General features: G+C 45.5%; 4 protein-coding genes across 7 annotated transcripts; 2 read left to right on the top strand and 2 right to left on the bottom strand.

The window, feature by feature from the left end:
- Positions 1–512: 512 nt before the first annotated feature.
- On the bottom strand, positions 513–4,332 carry Arf1 (ADP-ribosylation factor 1). Of its 3 annotated transcripts, none has more exons than XM_015187314.2 (5): positions 4,197–4,332; positions 1,848–2,171; positions 1,627–1,736; positions 1,272–1,397; positions 513–884 (listed from the first exon to the last, which is right to left on the bottom strand). In XM_015187314.2, exons 2-5 carry the CDS (start codon positions 1,993–1,995, stop codon positions 720–722), a joined length of 549 nt encoding a protein of 182 aa, XP_015042800.1. In that variant the 5' UTR covers positions 1,996–2,171; positions 4,197–4,332; the 3' UTR covers positions 513–719. The 3 variants fall into 3 exon arrangements, with proteins under 3 accessions (XP_015042800.1, XP_015042799.1, XP_001353378.1); XM_015187313.2 differs by lacking the exon at positions 4,197–4,332 and adding an exon at positions 3,672–3,814; XM_001353342.3 differs by lacking the exon at positions 4,197–4,332 and adding an exon at positions 3,101–3,119.
- On the top strand, positions 4,299–6,019 carry LOC4813750 (tRNA (cytosine(72)-C(5))-methyltransferase NSUN6). The gene is made up of 2 exons (XM_001353341.4): positions 4,299–4,647; positions 4,753–6,019. Exons 1-2 carry the CDS (start codon positions 4,582–4,584, stop codon positions 6,001–6,003), a joined length of 1,317 nt encoding a protein of 438 aa, XP_001353377.2. The 5' UTR covers positions 4,299–4,581; the 3' UTR covers positions 6,004–6,019.
- Positions 6,020–6,208: 189 nt separating this feature from the next.
- Chro (chromodomain-containing protein chromator) lies at positions 6,209–11,200 on the bottom strand. 2 transcript variants are annotated; one of them, XM_002134818.3, is made up of 6 exons: positions 10,903–11,200; positions 10,214–10,297; positions 9,712–10,140; positions 8,588–9,537; positions 7,253–8,528; positions 6,209–7,174 (listed from the first exon to the last, which is right to left on the bottom strand). In XM_002134818.3, exons 2-6 carry the CDS (start codon positions 10,269–10,271, stop codon positions 7,077–7,079), a joined length of 2,811 nt encoding a protein of 936 aa, XP_002134854.1. In that variant the 5' UTR covers positions 10,272–10,297; positions 10,903–11,200; the 3' UTR covers positions 6,209–7,076. The 2 variants fall into 2 exon arrangements, with proteins under 2 accessions (XP_002134854.1, XP_033240110.1); XM_033384219.1 differs by lacking the exon at positions 10,903–11,200 and having other exon boundaries at positions 10,214–10,416.
- Positions 11,201–11,359: 159 nt separating this feature from the next.
- Positions 11,360–13,212, top strand: Ssl1 (general transcription factor IIH subunit 2 Ssl1). Its single transcript, XM_015187312.2, has 4 exons — positions 11,360–11,579; positions 11,651–11,729; positions 11,787–12,128; positions 12,182–13,212. Exons 2-4 carry the CDS (start codon positions 11,665–11,667, stop codon positions 13,110–13,112), a joined length of 1,338 nt encoding a protein of 445 aa, XP_015042798.1. The 5' UTR covers positions 11,360–11,579; positions 11,651–11,664; the 3' UTR covers positions 13,113–13,212.
- Positions 13,213–13,653: the final 441 nt, after the last annotated feature.

The raw sequence follows: 13,653 nt of genomic DNA, 5'->3' as shown, positions 1-13,653 counted from the left end.
TGTTTTTTGCCAAGCGACGACACGAAACGAAAGTGTTAAAAATTAAAATGGTTTTTGTTGTTTATTACTTCTCATTAATATTACTTTTATATTTATAAAATTAAAAAGAAATATATATTGATGAGGGGGGGAGAGGGAGAGAGGACAAAAATAACTTAAAAAAGACATTTTTACCATATACTTTAGTGTTTTGTTTCCTTTTTTTTCTTTTGCGATTGGTTGGGGTTCTCCTTTAATCGTTTCGTTTTTAAACATCCAATAATTATGTATATAAATTTAAATTAAATTATAGCGTTCTTTTATATGCTGATGCTGCTTGAAAAGATCTGTTCTTGCAATTTCAATTTCTTGTGTTCTCAACGGACAGGAAGGAGGAGCCTTTTAAGTTATGCGAAGATCTCTACTCTTGTTGTTTATGTTGCTGTTGTTGTTGTTGCTGCTGTTGTTGTTGTTGTTGATGTTGTTGCTGCTGTTGTTGTTGTTGTTGCTGCTGTTGTTGTTGTTGTTGCTGCTGTTGTTGTTGCTGTTGTTGTTGTTCCTTCTTGATGAGGATAGGATTTCCGCCGTTTTCCTGTGTCTGTTTTGTCTGTCTGTTGGTGTTTCTGATGGTTGCTTTCTGCTTCTGTTTCTGCTTTGCTTGAAATCAAAGTTAGTGTGTATTTATGTTGTTGCTGTTGTTGTTTTTTGTTGTTGTGGTTGTAGTTTTAGTGTATGTTTAATTAGCGATTAGCATTCTTCAGCTGATTGGACAACCAGTCGAGTCCCTCGTAGAGTCCATCGCCGCTAGTTGCACACGTCGCTTGAATGTACCAGTTGCGGTTTCTGAGTGAGTGCAAACCGAGCTTGTCGGTAATTTCAGCCGCATTCATTGCATTTGGCAGATCCTACAACGATTCAATAAAAAAATGGGATTATGTGAGTTTTTTTTGGGATAATTGCAACAAATATTCTGTGTGGTGACAATAATTGGCATATCAGTCCCGTCTTGAAACAAAATAAACTTTGAATAATCATAGTATCAATCATAACAAGTTATTAACATCATCTAAGAGGGGGTCTCTGGCGGTGCCACATAATCAACAAAGGTGCACGGTCTGTTGCTGCCATCGGCTGGCATACACACATATGTTTGCAACAACTGCCGGCTCTTATCAACGTATGTATGTATGCATACATTTTCTGTTTCACACATATTCGTTAATGGAGTTTGTCACCGCTTTGGTGTGTTATGTGGCAACCGATTCGGTTCGTCTCGCAATTCGCATGCTTACCTGTTTGTTGGCGAATATTAGTAAGACTGCATCTCGAAGCTCGTCCTCCGCCAGCATGCGCATCAATTCCTCTCTCGCCTCACCGATACGCTCTCGGTCATTGCTGTCAACGACGAAGATAAGACCCTGTTGTAACAAGAAAAAACAAAAATGTATTCCAATTAGTGAATCCATGGAGAATTGAAGCAATGATGCATCTGTTTTAGGGGGTGTGGGGGATACATATCAGTCCCGTCTTGAAACAAAATAAACTTTGAATAATCATAGTATTAATCATAACAAGTTGTTAACATCATCTAGAAGGAAGGGGCGGGGGGTCTCTGGATGCGATAGGTGCCAAGATCCAGTCACTTACTTGTGTATTCTGGAAGTAATGCCTCCACAATGGACGAATTTTGTCTTGGCCGCCCACATCCCACACTGTAAAGCTAATATTCTTGTATTCTACAGTCTCCACATTGAAACCTAGTCGGAACCGAGTCGAGAGAGTGAAAGAGAGAGAAAACACACATGAGAATGAGTACCGAGGAGAAAAGTAGCTACAATTGCTAGCTAGCCAGCTGCTAGTCCACTTACCAATGGTAGGTATCGTTGTAACAATTTCGCCTAATTTGAGTTTGTACAGAATTGTGGTTTTACCAGCGGCATCCAAACCGACCATCAATATCCTCATTTCCTTTTTGCCAAAGAGGCCTTTAAACAGATTGGCGAATACGTTTCCCATAGTTGCTTGCTTTTATTTCGATTCTTTTGATTGGAGAAGTAGGAAATCGGTTATGCTGCTGCTGCTGCTGCTGGTGGCCTTCTTGCTTGGCTGGAATTATTACAAGTTCAAATCCGAGTTGCAAATGCTGTTGATAATATGCAAACTCTGGACTTGTGTGCTTGGACTTGGAGAATCTGCAAATAAACCAAACAAAATCGATATTAAATTTAACCAATAATGCCGGCATATGTTACAGGACTGAACTTCACTTATCGGTGTGGCAACTGGAACTGATTCGAGTGACAAATAAAACAAAAGATGCTATGATGTGATGATATGTTAGGCCCTTCCCACTGAATTGTTCGAGCCGTCTGAGATTGGGCCCCGAGGCAGAGACTCTTTTGTTTGGCTTAATCGTTACCCCCAAAGCTGACGTGTTGATTGCTTCCACAACTGAGTCACAACAATTCGCTTATGAAATTTAGCAACAATCCCATGGAACTGTTCGGACATGAGCTTTGCTTTGAAAAACAACGCAAATTAAACGCAACTTAAAAAAAAAAAAGCTCGGCCGTTTGGGAAATATAGTATAGTATTTTTTGCCCATAATATCAATGTGTTGCCCGCTTTGCTGGCTGCGAATGTCGATGTCGGCGGCCGCCGCCACTGATAAGATATTGATTTTTGTTGTTGGGAGACGATGACGAGTCGGAGGCACTGCAGGAGGGTCGCCTTTTCTCCACCCCGTCTCATTCACGAAACGTGTATAAGCTGGAATGCGCGTAAAATGATAAAGCCAGAGGCGAGAGGCTAGATGGAAATTCGCAATCTCGGAGAGTGTAAGTTCTAAATCTGCGGTGAGTCACCCGGCGACCAGCTACAGAGTCCAAGTGGCTCCGAGTGGATTTGTGTGTGCGTTACATTTGTACAACCAGCACTCTCTCCTGCTCCAATGTGCAATTCAATTAAAGTTTTAATTAAAGAACCGAAGACGATGTCCCCTGCTCTTCGTCGCACTCCCCTCGCGCACGAACAGCAAAGCGTTGCCAACGAAACATAATGCGCAAATAAAAAAGAAACATCACGCAAATTTTGAGATACACTCAAATTTAGTGATAATTACCAAAGTTTTGTGTTTATGTTGCTTCGGATCAACTAATCAAAATGGAGAAATGAACAGTAGAAATTGTATGCCGGAAAAGAAAACGAAAACTACACGTAGCAACTTTTATTTGCCAAGCGACGACGACTACGACGACGACAAGAAGCGACGGCAGCTACACCAACACCCTGCACACGCACACACTCACACACCCATGAGCCACACTCTAGGGTTGCCTATTACGTTGTCGAGTCGGACCGGACGCCCTGTGCCAATTGAATTGAAATCCCTATTGTATCCTCACATACGGCGGATTTCAGGATAGCATCAGCAGTATATGTACATATTTAGATTTTCTTGTCGGTAAATTTCAAATTGGATGCAGAGAGAGCCATTGCTCTGAAATTTATACGTGGTTAGTGTGCGTCTGTGTGAGTGACGTATGCTTTTTTTTCTCCCTTTGAGGTTGGTGAAATGCGACGGCGGCAAGACCTTGTTTTTTTAAATACAGTGCAATATTCTGTCTATTCTGCACTAGTGTCAATGAATCCAGGTGGGGATTTTTTAACTGCACATTACACGTTTTATTTACCGATTTATTTGAGCTTCTTTTGTGGATTTTCCTTTTATTAAATTTTCTCTGCTGCCAAACACACCACACACCGAATTGTGAAGAGAAATATGATGGAAAAAATATCGATATGAGGAATGTGTGATGGGCGATAAGTATTACTAATTCTTTTATCAAGGGGCCAAAGTCGAAAAAACTTTGAAATTATATAATACATTGACCAAATGTTCGATATGAAGTAAACAAGTAAAAAAAAATAAACAAAACACCATTTAGGAACTTTGATAATTTGTAGTGGGCAAGTTAATAAACAATTTTTAGACGATACATTTTCGGCGATTTCCGATACTATTTATCACCAAAACTCCCCACAGCGGTGTACGTTCTAAGTTGTGTGTGGGTATGTTTGTGTGTGTGTGTGTGTGTATGTGTAGAAATGGCTTACACTAATACGAACACACGAACACTGTCCACACTTTAGACCAAGAAAATAAATCCATTTTTCTCATACACTACCCCTGATTTTGACTAAAGTCAAATACGCACCAACTAATTGAATCAAATGCACACAAATTTGAGCGGAAATTTTAGAAATTTCTGCTTGGAAATGTCAAAAATCACAGAGCAAAAAAAACTTGACCGAGAATACACTTGCCGTTGAAAAAACTGCAAACTCACCAACATAAACGTTGCGGCATGGCGTGTGTTAGAGTGAGACGACAATGTTACAGATGGTATATGCTTTGAAATGCTGCCACGTCTCTTCTTCAATAAATATCGAAATTTATACGCACGCAAATGATAGATATCGAAATGAAACATATACCTACATAAATATGTATGTTTACTTTATTACAGTCGGCGTTAGAAAGTCCTGTTTTTGTTAGTTCACAGTTGGTTGAGGCGAAGTATTTAACTAACTTAGCGCTCCATGTTCTACCCAAAAACTCCGTTTCTGAGCAACAGTTTGCTGGAAGCCGAAATTCTTAAAGTCAATGTGAGAATGTTGTTTCTACGGCTTGCACCATGTGCACAAAAACGATAAGGCAACACTGGTTTTCAAATATTAAAACTGTTGATCTCATATAATGTTTTTATTCAGTCGGCAGCTGTGTCGCAACTTTTGGAATGGCTCTGTCGGACTCCACGTGTCACCACCTACAGGGTGAACAGACTGCGCACCAATGTAGAGACGCACAAAGCGCAATTGGAGGAGCATCTCGCAAGGAGATATCCATGTGGCCAGCAGGCCCCGAGGATTTATGGCCTGGCGGATCTGCCCGAAGTACTGTGCATAGCTCCCCTTGAGGCGGAACTGGCGTTGTCCGTACCCGATCCTACGCTCAAAGAAGTCATTGTGGACACCAGCTGCGGAGCTGCTCTGCTGCGGGGAGCTCACATTTATGCCCCTGGCGTTCTGGCCATGGAGTCGAACACACAGCTGCAGGAATGCGTCAATGTCTATGCTGACTTGGCCGGCAAATGCAAGCGAGGGATGACCACGCGTTACGAGAACTCGGAAAAGGTCTATGTGGGCGTGGGCAAGGTGCTAATGCAACGCTATCAACTGTACAATGACAAGGATGAAGCTCCCACAGGGATCGCCGTTGAAATGCAATCGAATGTCAGTGGAGTGCCCTCGCTTGGGGACCTCAGCAGCGCAGACGCCCTGCTGCAAAATCTGCCCTCTATTGTATGCGTGCGTGTCCTGGACCCACAGCCTGGTGAACGCATCCTGGACATGTGCGCCGCTCCGGGCAACAAAACTACTCACATAGCAGAGCTAATGGGCGATCAGGGGTGCGTCGTGGCGTTGGATAACTCCGCGAGTCGTGTGCGCGGCATGCTGGGGAAACTGGGGAACAACTATCGGAGCATACAGGCGCACGTCTTTGACTCCACAAAAGCAGTGGCCGCGTCAAGCGATTCGTCGTGCCCATCCGCTCCACCCTTTCCATGTGCCAGCTTCGATCGCATTCTTCTGGATGCCCCATGCAGTGGTCTGGGCAACCGTCCGCAGCTATTGTGCAACATTAAGCAGGCCAAGATCTTGAAATCCTATCCAAACATCCAGCGTCGTCTTCTGGCACAGGCTGTCCAACTTTTGCGCCCTGGCGGCATCCTCGTCTACAGCACTTGCACAGTCACCGAGGCCGAGTGCGAGAGCATTGTGGCCTGGGCGCTGAGAAAGTATCCCGAACTACGTCTGCTGGATGCCACACCTCGGTACGGGGGTCCCGGCCTGCCACTCCCGGATCTGGAGACCGCTCAATCGAAGCTGCTGCAGCGCTTTGGTCCCGGCAACGATTTGGACACTGTGGGTTTCTTTATTGCTAAATTTCAAAAAGATTAAACGATTATTCAAGTTATCTCGGGTTTTATTTAATTGAATTGCAGTTCTTTACATATTTTTGCTTGCATTTGTTTCGAGGCGAGGTTCCTTTTCGGGGAACATTGGCCGATGGCCGATAGCCGGTAGCCGAGAGATTTCTTTCACTTAGCTCCCTGAAGAATGGACACAAATTTCATAATAAATGAAAAAACCACACACAATGATATCTTTTTAGAGTTCTAAATATTAAAATTATTTGTAGAAGTTACAATTCACATCTATCGTAATGTTAATTATAGTCTAGATATTATTTTAGCATTTCTTAAGACGAGTATTTGCTGTTTAAATGCAAACGATGCATTTTTCATCTCTCTCTCCATCTCTATCTCTATCTCTCTCTTTCTTTTCCTTTCTATCCCTCTCCCTCTATCTCTCTCTCTCTCTCTCTTCTCTCTTTCTGTCGCCGATTACACATTTATATATATTTATATATACGTACTTAACTCAATTAATTAATTACTAAATAATTAGTGTGTGTGTTGTATGGGTTATGGTAAAGAAAATGCCGTGTCCTAGGCCTAGCTCTGGGTCTGGTTCTGTTTCTGATTCTGGTTCAATAACATAAAATAATTCCTCTTCGCTTGGATCCCTTCTTTTCGCTTACTTAATAAGTCGCCCCGCAATTGAATGATCAACTATTATCTAGCTGCATGTGATTTGTTTTTTTTTTTTTATTATTTTTGCCGTTCATCTTAGCTTCTGACTTAATTATTCTTTTGGCTAATCCCCAAATGGTTTCTCCTCCACTCCACTAAAAACTGTCGGGAAAACAATCAGATTAGTGAAGACGAAAAAAACTTGCAAAAAAAAAAAAAAAAATTATATATATATATAAGAATAAGGGAAAAACCAAAGTGTACTTTAGTCAGATGGAAATGGATGTCCCCAAAATGTATTCTCGGGAATGTCCTATCCTAAACGAAGCCGCGCATGTTCTACGGCGACCAGTGCTCTCATTCTATATATATATGTAGTATGTATATCTGGCTTAGGGGCTACGCCTAGTGCTAGGTTAAGAGACTATTAACATGTTTTTACGTCGGGATGTTGAGGGTCTTGAATTGCTCCTCGTTCATCTCAGTCATCATAAAAGTGCCATCCTGTATCATCAAAACGACGCGACGAGTGCCCCCTGAGAAAAAGTGCAAAGAAAGGAGAGAAAGGGGAGATTAATGCACAGAAGATGGAAGATTATTGTTATTTGTATTACCTGGTGAGGGCAGATCCGCTCGCACCACCTCGGCCGGGATTTGGGACTCGGTGCCATCGCTGTCAGAGGTCGTGATGTGAATTTGTGCAGTGACCGGTGTTCCCGTGCCGGTGCCAGAACTCTCCTGCTGCAGTGCGGCTGCCTGATGCTGGGCCAGCTCCTCCTCGGTCATGGAGACGAGAATTTGCTCGCCATCGGATGTTGCTGCTGCAGCGGATTGTTCCCCAGCTTGGACAGCCTCAGCCACGGCATGGTCTAGCGAAAGGACATCCTGATCGTCGCCTTCAGCGGCGGCCACATACGCGAACTGTTGCTCGCCATCCGGTCCCTGGGTAACCAGTATGGTCTGGCCCTCGGCATTCTTGCCAGCCACCTGGTAGACGGTGCCATCTTCACCTCTTACCAGAAGAGCAGAGCCGTCTTCGTTGGTCAGCACCTGCTGATCGCTGCCCAAAAGCGCATGCGCTGCCTCCAGCTGTTCGCGCTGTTCCTCCTGCATTTGCTCATGCTCGACCTGCAGCTGCGACTCTTCCCCCCCAATCAGCTTGCCAGTGATTGGGCACAGCTGGACCTGTTGCTGGTGCATATCCTCCTCCAGCTCCAACTGGAGCGGTGTGGGCTGTGGCGTTGGCTTGGGCGCTATTCTTTGCCTTTGCCCTGGTGCCAGCACCTTTTGTAGCTGCGATTGGGATTGCTGCTGGCGTTGCTGGCGAGCCTGGGCCTGGCGTTGGGCTAATATTTCCTCCCTGGTCACCACCTTGCGAGTTACCTTCAAGTCCCCAGACTTGGACAGCTGCAGGATCTTCTGCTCTGGCGTCACCACTTTGGTGCCGGCTCCTGGCGACGCTTGATGCCGTTGCTGGGGCGTACCGGGACCAGCGCGTGCCAGGGGCCGGCCGCCAGGATGTGCCCTCGTCGGTGGCTGCTGTGCGCGAGCCTGCGGCGTGCCTGCCAAAGGACGACGTTGCACCGACGATGATATCGGACCGCCCTGACCAGGGGGACGTATCACCTGCTGACGCTGGCTTACAGTCACAGGCGAACTGGAATTGGAGTGTGAAGGGCGGGCTACGCTCAAACGTTTGGCTATGCCCCCTCCTCCCACTGTCGTGGCTGAGGCGCTACTGGTGCTGGTCTTTTGAGCGGCAACGGCGGCTGCCACTGCTGTGACGGGGGCTGTCGGCTCCGAGTGCTCAACGCGGAAGACCCCTGTATTATTGCTGGCTATCTCCGAACGGGACAGATAGCGTACAGGACACTCGACTTTATTATTTTTCTGAAACGGATTTCAAGATGAATTATCGTTTTTTACAGATGATCTCATCATTTATTTACCAAAAGCAGGGTGTTTGGCATTTCCGGTTTACGAAACATTCCAGAGCTGGTGGTGTCGTCCGTGTAGATGATCTCTCCCATTTTGATACTGTCCGCTCCGGAGGCAGCAGAGTTTCCATTAATTCTGGACGCAGCCTGTCTATCAGCCGAATGGACACGCGATTTGCTTTGCTGCACGGAGCTACCGCCGTTTTTTAAACGCTTCACAGTGTGTATGGGCAGATCCTCCTCGAGATCCTCCAGTTCCACCGAGTCATTCACTGCGGTCTCCTCAATACTGGAATCAGTTTGATTGAGCTTGCGTTTGGTGGGACCCGACGTGGCGGCGGCCCATTCCTGCTCGTTGGCGGATTCATCGTCGTTGCCCGAGGAGGGCGATGAAGAACCGTCGCCAACAGCAGTATCGGTTACCCATTGCTTGAACGCATCCATGGCTTTGGTTTTCGAAGTGCGCGATGGCCGAGAGCTCGGCGATACTTGTGCTTGAGGCGTGGCTGGACTGAGTGGAGCTGGAGAATCGGTTTTCGATGAGGGCACTGGATGCTGCAGACGCTTCAAGGCATCCAGTCCCTTCTCTCTGGTCAGTTTCTGACGCGCCAGCTGCTTCTCAAACATTTGTAGGAAAAAGGGCACACTCTCGAGATTGGCCATCACCTCCCAGGTGTTGCCATTGTGCGAACGGTCCACCCATTTAACCAAATACTCGTGTGTCTTGCGTCTCGGATTGAAGCGTTTAGCGACAATCTTTTCCACAGCCTCTTCAGTGCGCTGTTCGGTCTTGGAATCACAACGGGTGGCTATTCGATTGTTCGGTTTGACAGCACCACCACTCGAGGCAGTGGATGTTGTTGTTGGTGGCAGCGTTGGGGTTCCTGGCTTGGATACGGGCCGTTCGTTCTCAATGTCTTTCAGTTGGTTGGACAAGGCTGGCAGCTTATTAGCAGTCGATTCTGAAAAGAAGTACAGTTTATAGACGATCTCGATTCTAGTCACACATTGAAAGAATGTTGCTGGGTATCAGCATTGAATCAACCACGAGACTAAGCTTGAATATGCTTTATTTTTGTATACGGATACGGACACTGATTTAATAGTAATTCCGTTTCTATGAAATTTATACTTACTTCTGGTTGGGGATGCGCTTGCGTTGTTATTGCTGTTCGAAGTGTTATTATTGTTGTTGGGATTCACAACCGTTTTGGTGATGCGCACTGGCATATCCTGCAGCTGTCCATGTGCAATCTTGCCAAAAGACTGTATTGTCTTGCCAGCCACAATCCATGGCTCCCTCACGCTCTCCTCGAGCCTCACCCAATGCTGGTACATGGCCCATGAATTGCTAGCACTCGATTCCTTGCGGGCATGCAACTGTGTGGCCTTCCACAGCGAAAATGCCCAGATTGAAGGCTTGGTGTCCAGCGAGTCCTTAAGGTTTGCATTCTCCTTCTCGCAGGCATCTTCCTTGTGCGACTGAAACTCCTCGACAAAGTTGTAGGCCTTCAGGCACCGTCCACATACGAGAACATCCATATTTGCCAGATCCTCCTGGGCAGCTGAGAAGTGAAAACAAAACGAGTTACTTAAATTGCTTGCTATTTTTCTGCCATTTTTTTTTCTTCCACTCACCTCCGATAATGTTTGCGTGCTTTCCAATTTCCGTCGGAGCTATCTCCTGTGCCAACATTATAGACAACACCAAAGCCTACGGTTCTGTCGAATTCATTTAAATAATCAAAATAAAAGAGCAAATTTATTTAGTTGTTGTTTGCTTGCTTTTAAAAACGGAACAGCTAACAGGGGGAAGAAAAAGTACAGTGCTGTGGTGTGTTTTCGTTTGCATGGGTGGCAACCCCGAATGTCTTCGGTGTGTGCCCAGAATGGTGGGTTTCTCTAATGCAGCGGCGCGGCGCGGTGCGGCGCCTTGGTTACAGCGAGCCAAAATACACAAAAAATGCAATACAATGCAGCGAACCGGGCACACAGCACACAGAAAAAAAAGAAACACACTGGGGAACGAGGGTAGACCAGATTGGGCATATCAAATTGTTTATATTAAAAAAAAATCATTTATGCCATTTTAAATTGCTCCGTTTTTACAACCTATTTAACATGTTTAATAGTAGTTGACTCCAACCGCTACCAGGAAAAGATTACAATTGGCTATTTGCTTCATTTAGTTCATTTAATTTTCACTTTTTGATATGTATACTGATTCCCGCTCAAATTGCTCGCCAGCAGTAATGCTTGCCATTTCACAAATTTTTGCGTCAAATCAATAATAATGGACCCACTTTTACACTGCATTATTTACACACCTTCATAAACCAAATCGATCTGGAAACTAAAGTTTATATTGTTTTTTGAATGTTAATATAACTCCAACTGTTTTCTCCAAATTTCAACACGCGCAGCGCTGTTCTGCTTTCAACTGCCCGCGCGAAACTCTGAATGCCAAAAGCAAAACGGTGTCTATTTGCCTGAAACGCAGACCAGCGGTGGTTAGACTGCGGCTAGGGTGACTTTTGTATGAGCTCTTTTTTGGATATATGCCGAATAACCTATATATTAATTATGTCTGGGATTGTCGAATATATTAAATGTATTAATTTTAACAAATTTTTTGCTCAACTGCCACGAAACTTCTACACGTGCTCACTTTCTTCTGTGGTTTCACAATTATACATCAGTCTCAAATGCCTAACCAAGAGTGTAGTGGACCTTCAGTTCGTACACATAAATTAGCACTTGCTAAGCCAATCGCGTGTCGTGTTGAGTTCATTGACTGATATGGTAACTTCGTGCACCCTGATGTTTTTCAAGAAATTTAAATTAAATTGTAGAAAACATTACAATTAAACCCAGTTCATATTTTTTGTATGTTGTTTATAAAATAAGAGTTATGTAAATAATTTAACAACTGATTTGGATAGGCAAAATATTTCGCCATGGCATGATTTGACAACCCTCGACGTTGTGTTTTGCCGCTGCCTTGGTGTGTACACACTTTCACAGTTGCCGGTGAATTTCGCTGATATTTGTTTTATTTAATTGTTTTCTATTTAGCTAAATAAAATATCATGGCTGATGACGACCGCGACGATCAGAAGGAGTACCGCTGGGAGACGGGATATGAGAAGACATGGTAATATTGCGTAATATATTAGAAATCATCTCAACTCAATGTGGAGCAACTTCTCAGGGAAGCCATCAAGGACGACGAGGATGGGCTGCTGGATGGGGCAATCGCGGATATTATCCAGAAGGCCAAGCGTCAGCGGCAGGCGCAAAAGACGAAACAGAATCGTCTGGGAATGATGCGACATCTATTCATCATACTCGACTGCTCCGAGTCAATGAGCGTGCCTGATCTGAAGCCCACGCGCCTACGCTGCACCATCAAGCTGCTCGATCAGTTCATCGAAGAGTTCTTTGACCAGAATCCTATTAGCCAGATGGGCATTATTGCTCTAAAGGCGAAGCGTGCTGAGAAAATAACCGAATTGACCGGCACCTCGCGTGTGCATCTCAAGGCATTGGAAGGGTAAGTGAGAGTCCTGAATGACTGCCATCGGAATAATCCATTGGTTTTCTCAGCCTAGCAAATGTGCCTTTGACCAGCGAGCCATCGCTGCAGAACGGCTTGGATTTGGCATTGAAAACCCTCAAAGTTGTTCCATCGCATGCTTCGCGGGAGATTGTCATCGTGATGGGCTCCCTCACCACCTGCGATCCCGTGGACATTAATCTAACTATCGATGAGCTGAAGAAGGAGGGTATACGCTGTTCGGTAATCTCATTGTCGGCAGAGATTCATATTGCCCGCTACCTCACCCAACAGACTAGGGGCACATTCGGCGCTGTCCTGGACGATGCTCATTTTAGGGATCAACTCATGTCCCAGGTGGATCCGCCGCCTGCGGCCAAGACTCAGCACAATTCCCTCATCCGTATGGGCTTTCCGCACACCAAGAACGAGGTGGAGGGCAAGGATGCACCGCTCTCGATGTGCATGTGCCACATAGAGAATCTGGAGGAGCCCAGCGAGCTCTGCACCACCGGACACCACTGTCCACAATGCAATAGCAAGTACTGCGAACTGCCCGTGGAGTGTCAGTCGTGTGGTCTTACGCTAGTCTCGGCTCCACATCTTGCCCGCTCGTACCATCATCTGTTCCCTGTTCCCAACTTCGAGGAAATTCCGTTCGATTCTTTGCCGAAAGCCTCCTCGGACCGTGGTGGGACCGGCACCGGGACCACGGAATGCTACGCTTGCATGAAACTCTTCGTCCCAGTCGCAGACAAGACTGTTTTCAAGTGCGGCTTCTGCAAGCAGTTCTTCTGCCTCGATTGTGATATCTTCATTCACGACACCCTGCACGCCTGTGTGGGCTGCAACACCATACCAGGCGTCGATGGCCTGGTCTATCAGCAGAGCTCCAAGTCCGTCTCGGACTCTCACCACCAGGCGCAGGCGCACGATTTGCACCCAGGAACGTCCAAGCAACGTGGACAGTTTAGCATATAACTACATATAACTACACTACCGCAAATCTGGCCATCTGCACTGTAAATAGTTACTAAAACTCCATCGTAGCATAGGGCGAATACACACCGATACAGTTCAATTCATGTTCGTGTTTTGCATCATTATAAATTTGCTGTTTTGGTATGGCTAATAATTGTGAAGGTGAACGCAGAATCTATATGGCTGTGCCCATTAACATTCATAGTTAATTTTTTGCTTGTTTGCTGGCGATTCACTGTGCCAGCCGGGCGGACTTTTGTCTAGAGCCCGCTTGAGTTCATCGCCAGCGCTCGAAGCATTCGGTTGGGTTGTGTTTTTTTTAAATTTTGTTTTCGTTTGATTCGATCCCAAAGCTTCACGGCTTCCACAGGTGTTCTCTGTGATCTGTTTGTTGTCTGACGTTGAATAAGGTACGAGTAATAATAATAACAGACGCGTTGGTGTGTGAAGAGTCAAGAGCGAGCCCTGAGCCCCTGATCCCCCGATCCCCCGATCGCCGACCCCCAGAGAGTTCCGAGTTTGTTTTGGAGTCGTAGCAGAG

Source organism: Drosophila pseudoobscura, chromosome X (genome assembly GCF_009870125.1).
Source record: "Drosophila pseudoobscura strain MV-25-SWS-2005 chromosome X, UCI_Dpse_MV25, whole genome shotgun sequence".
Taxonomy (NCBI): domain Eukaryota; kingdom Metazoa; phylum Arthropoda; class Insecta; order Diptera; family Drosophilidae; genus Drosophila; species Drosophila pseudoobscura.
Note: the sequence above shows the minus strand (reverse complement) of the source record. Positions and strands in the feature narration are given on the sequence as shown.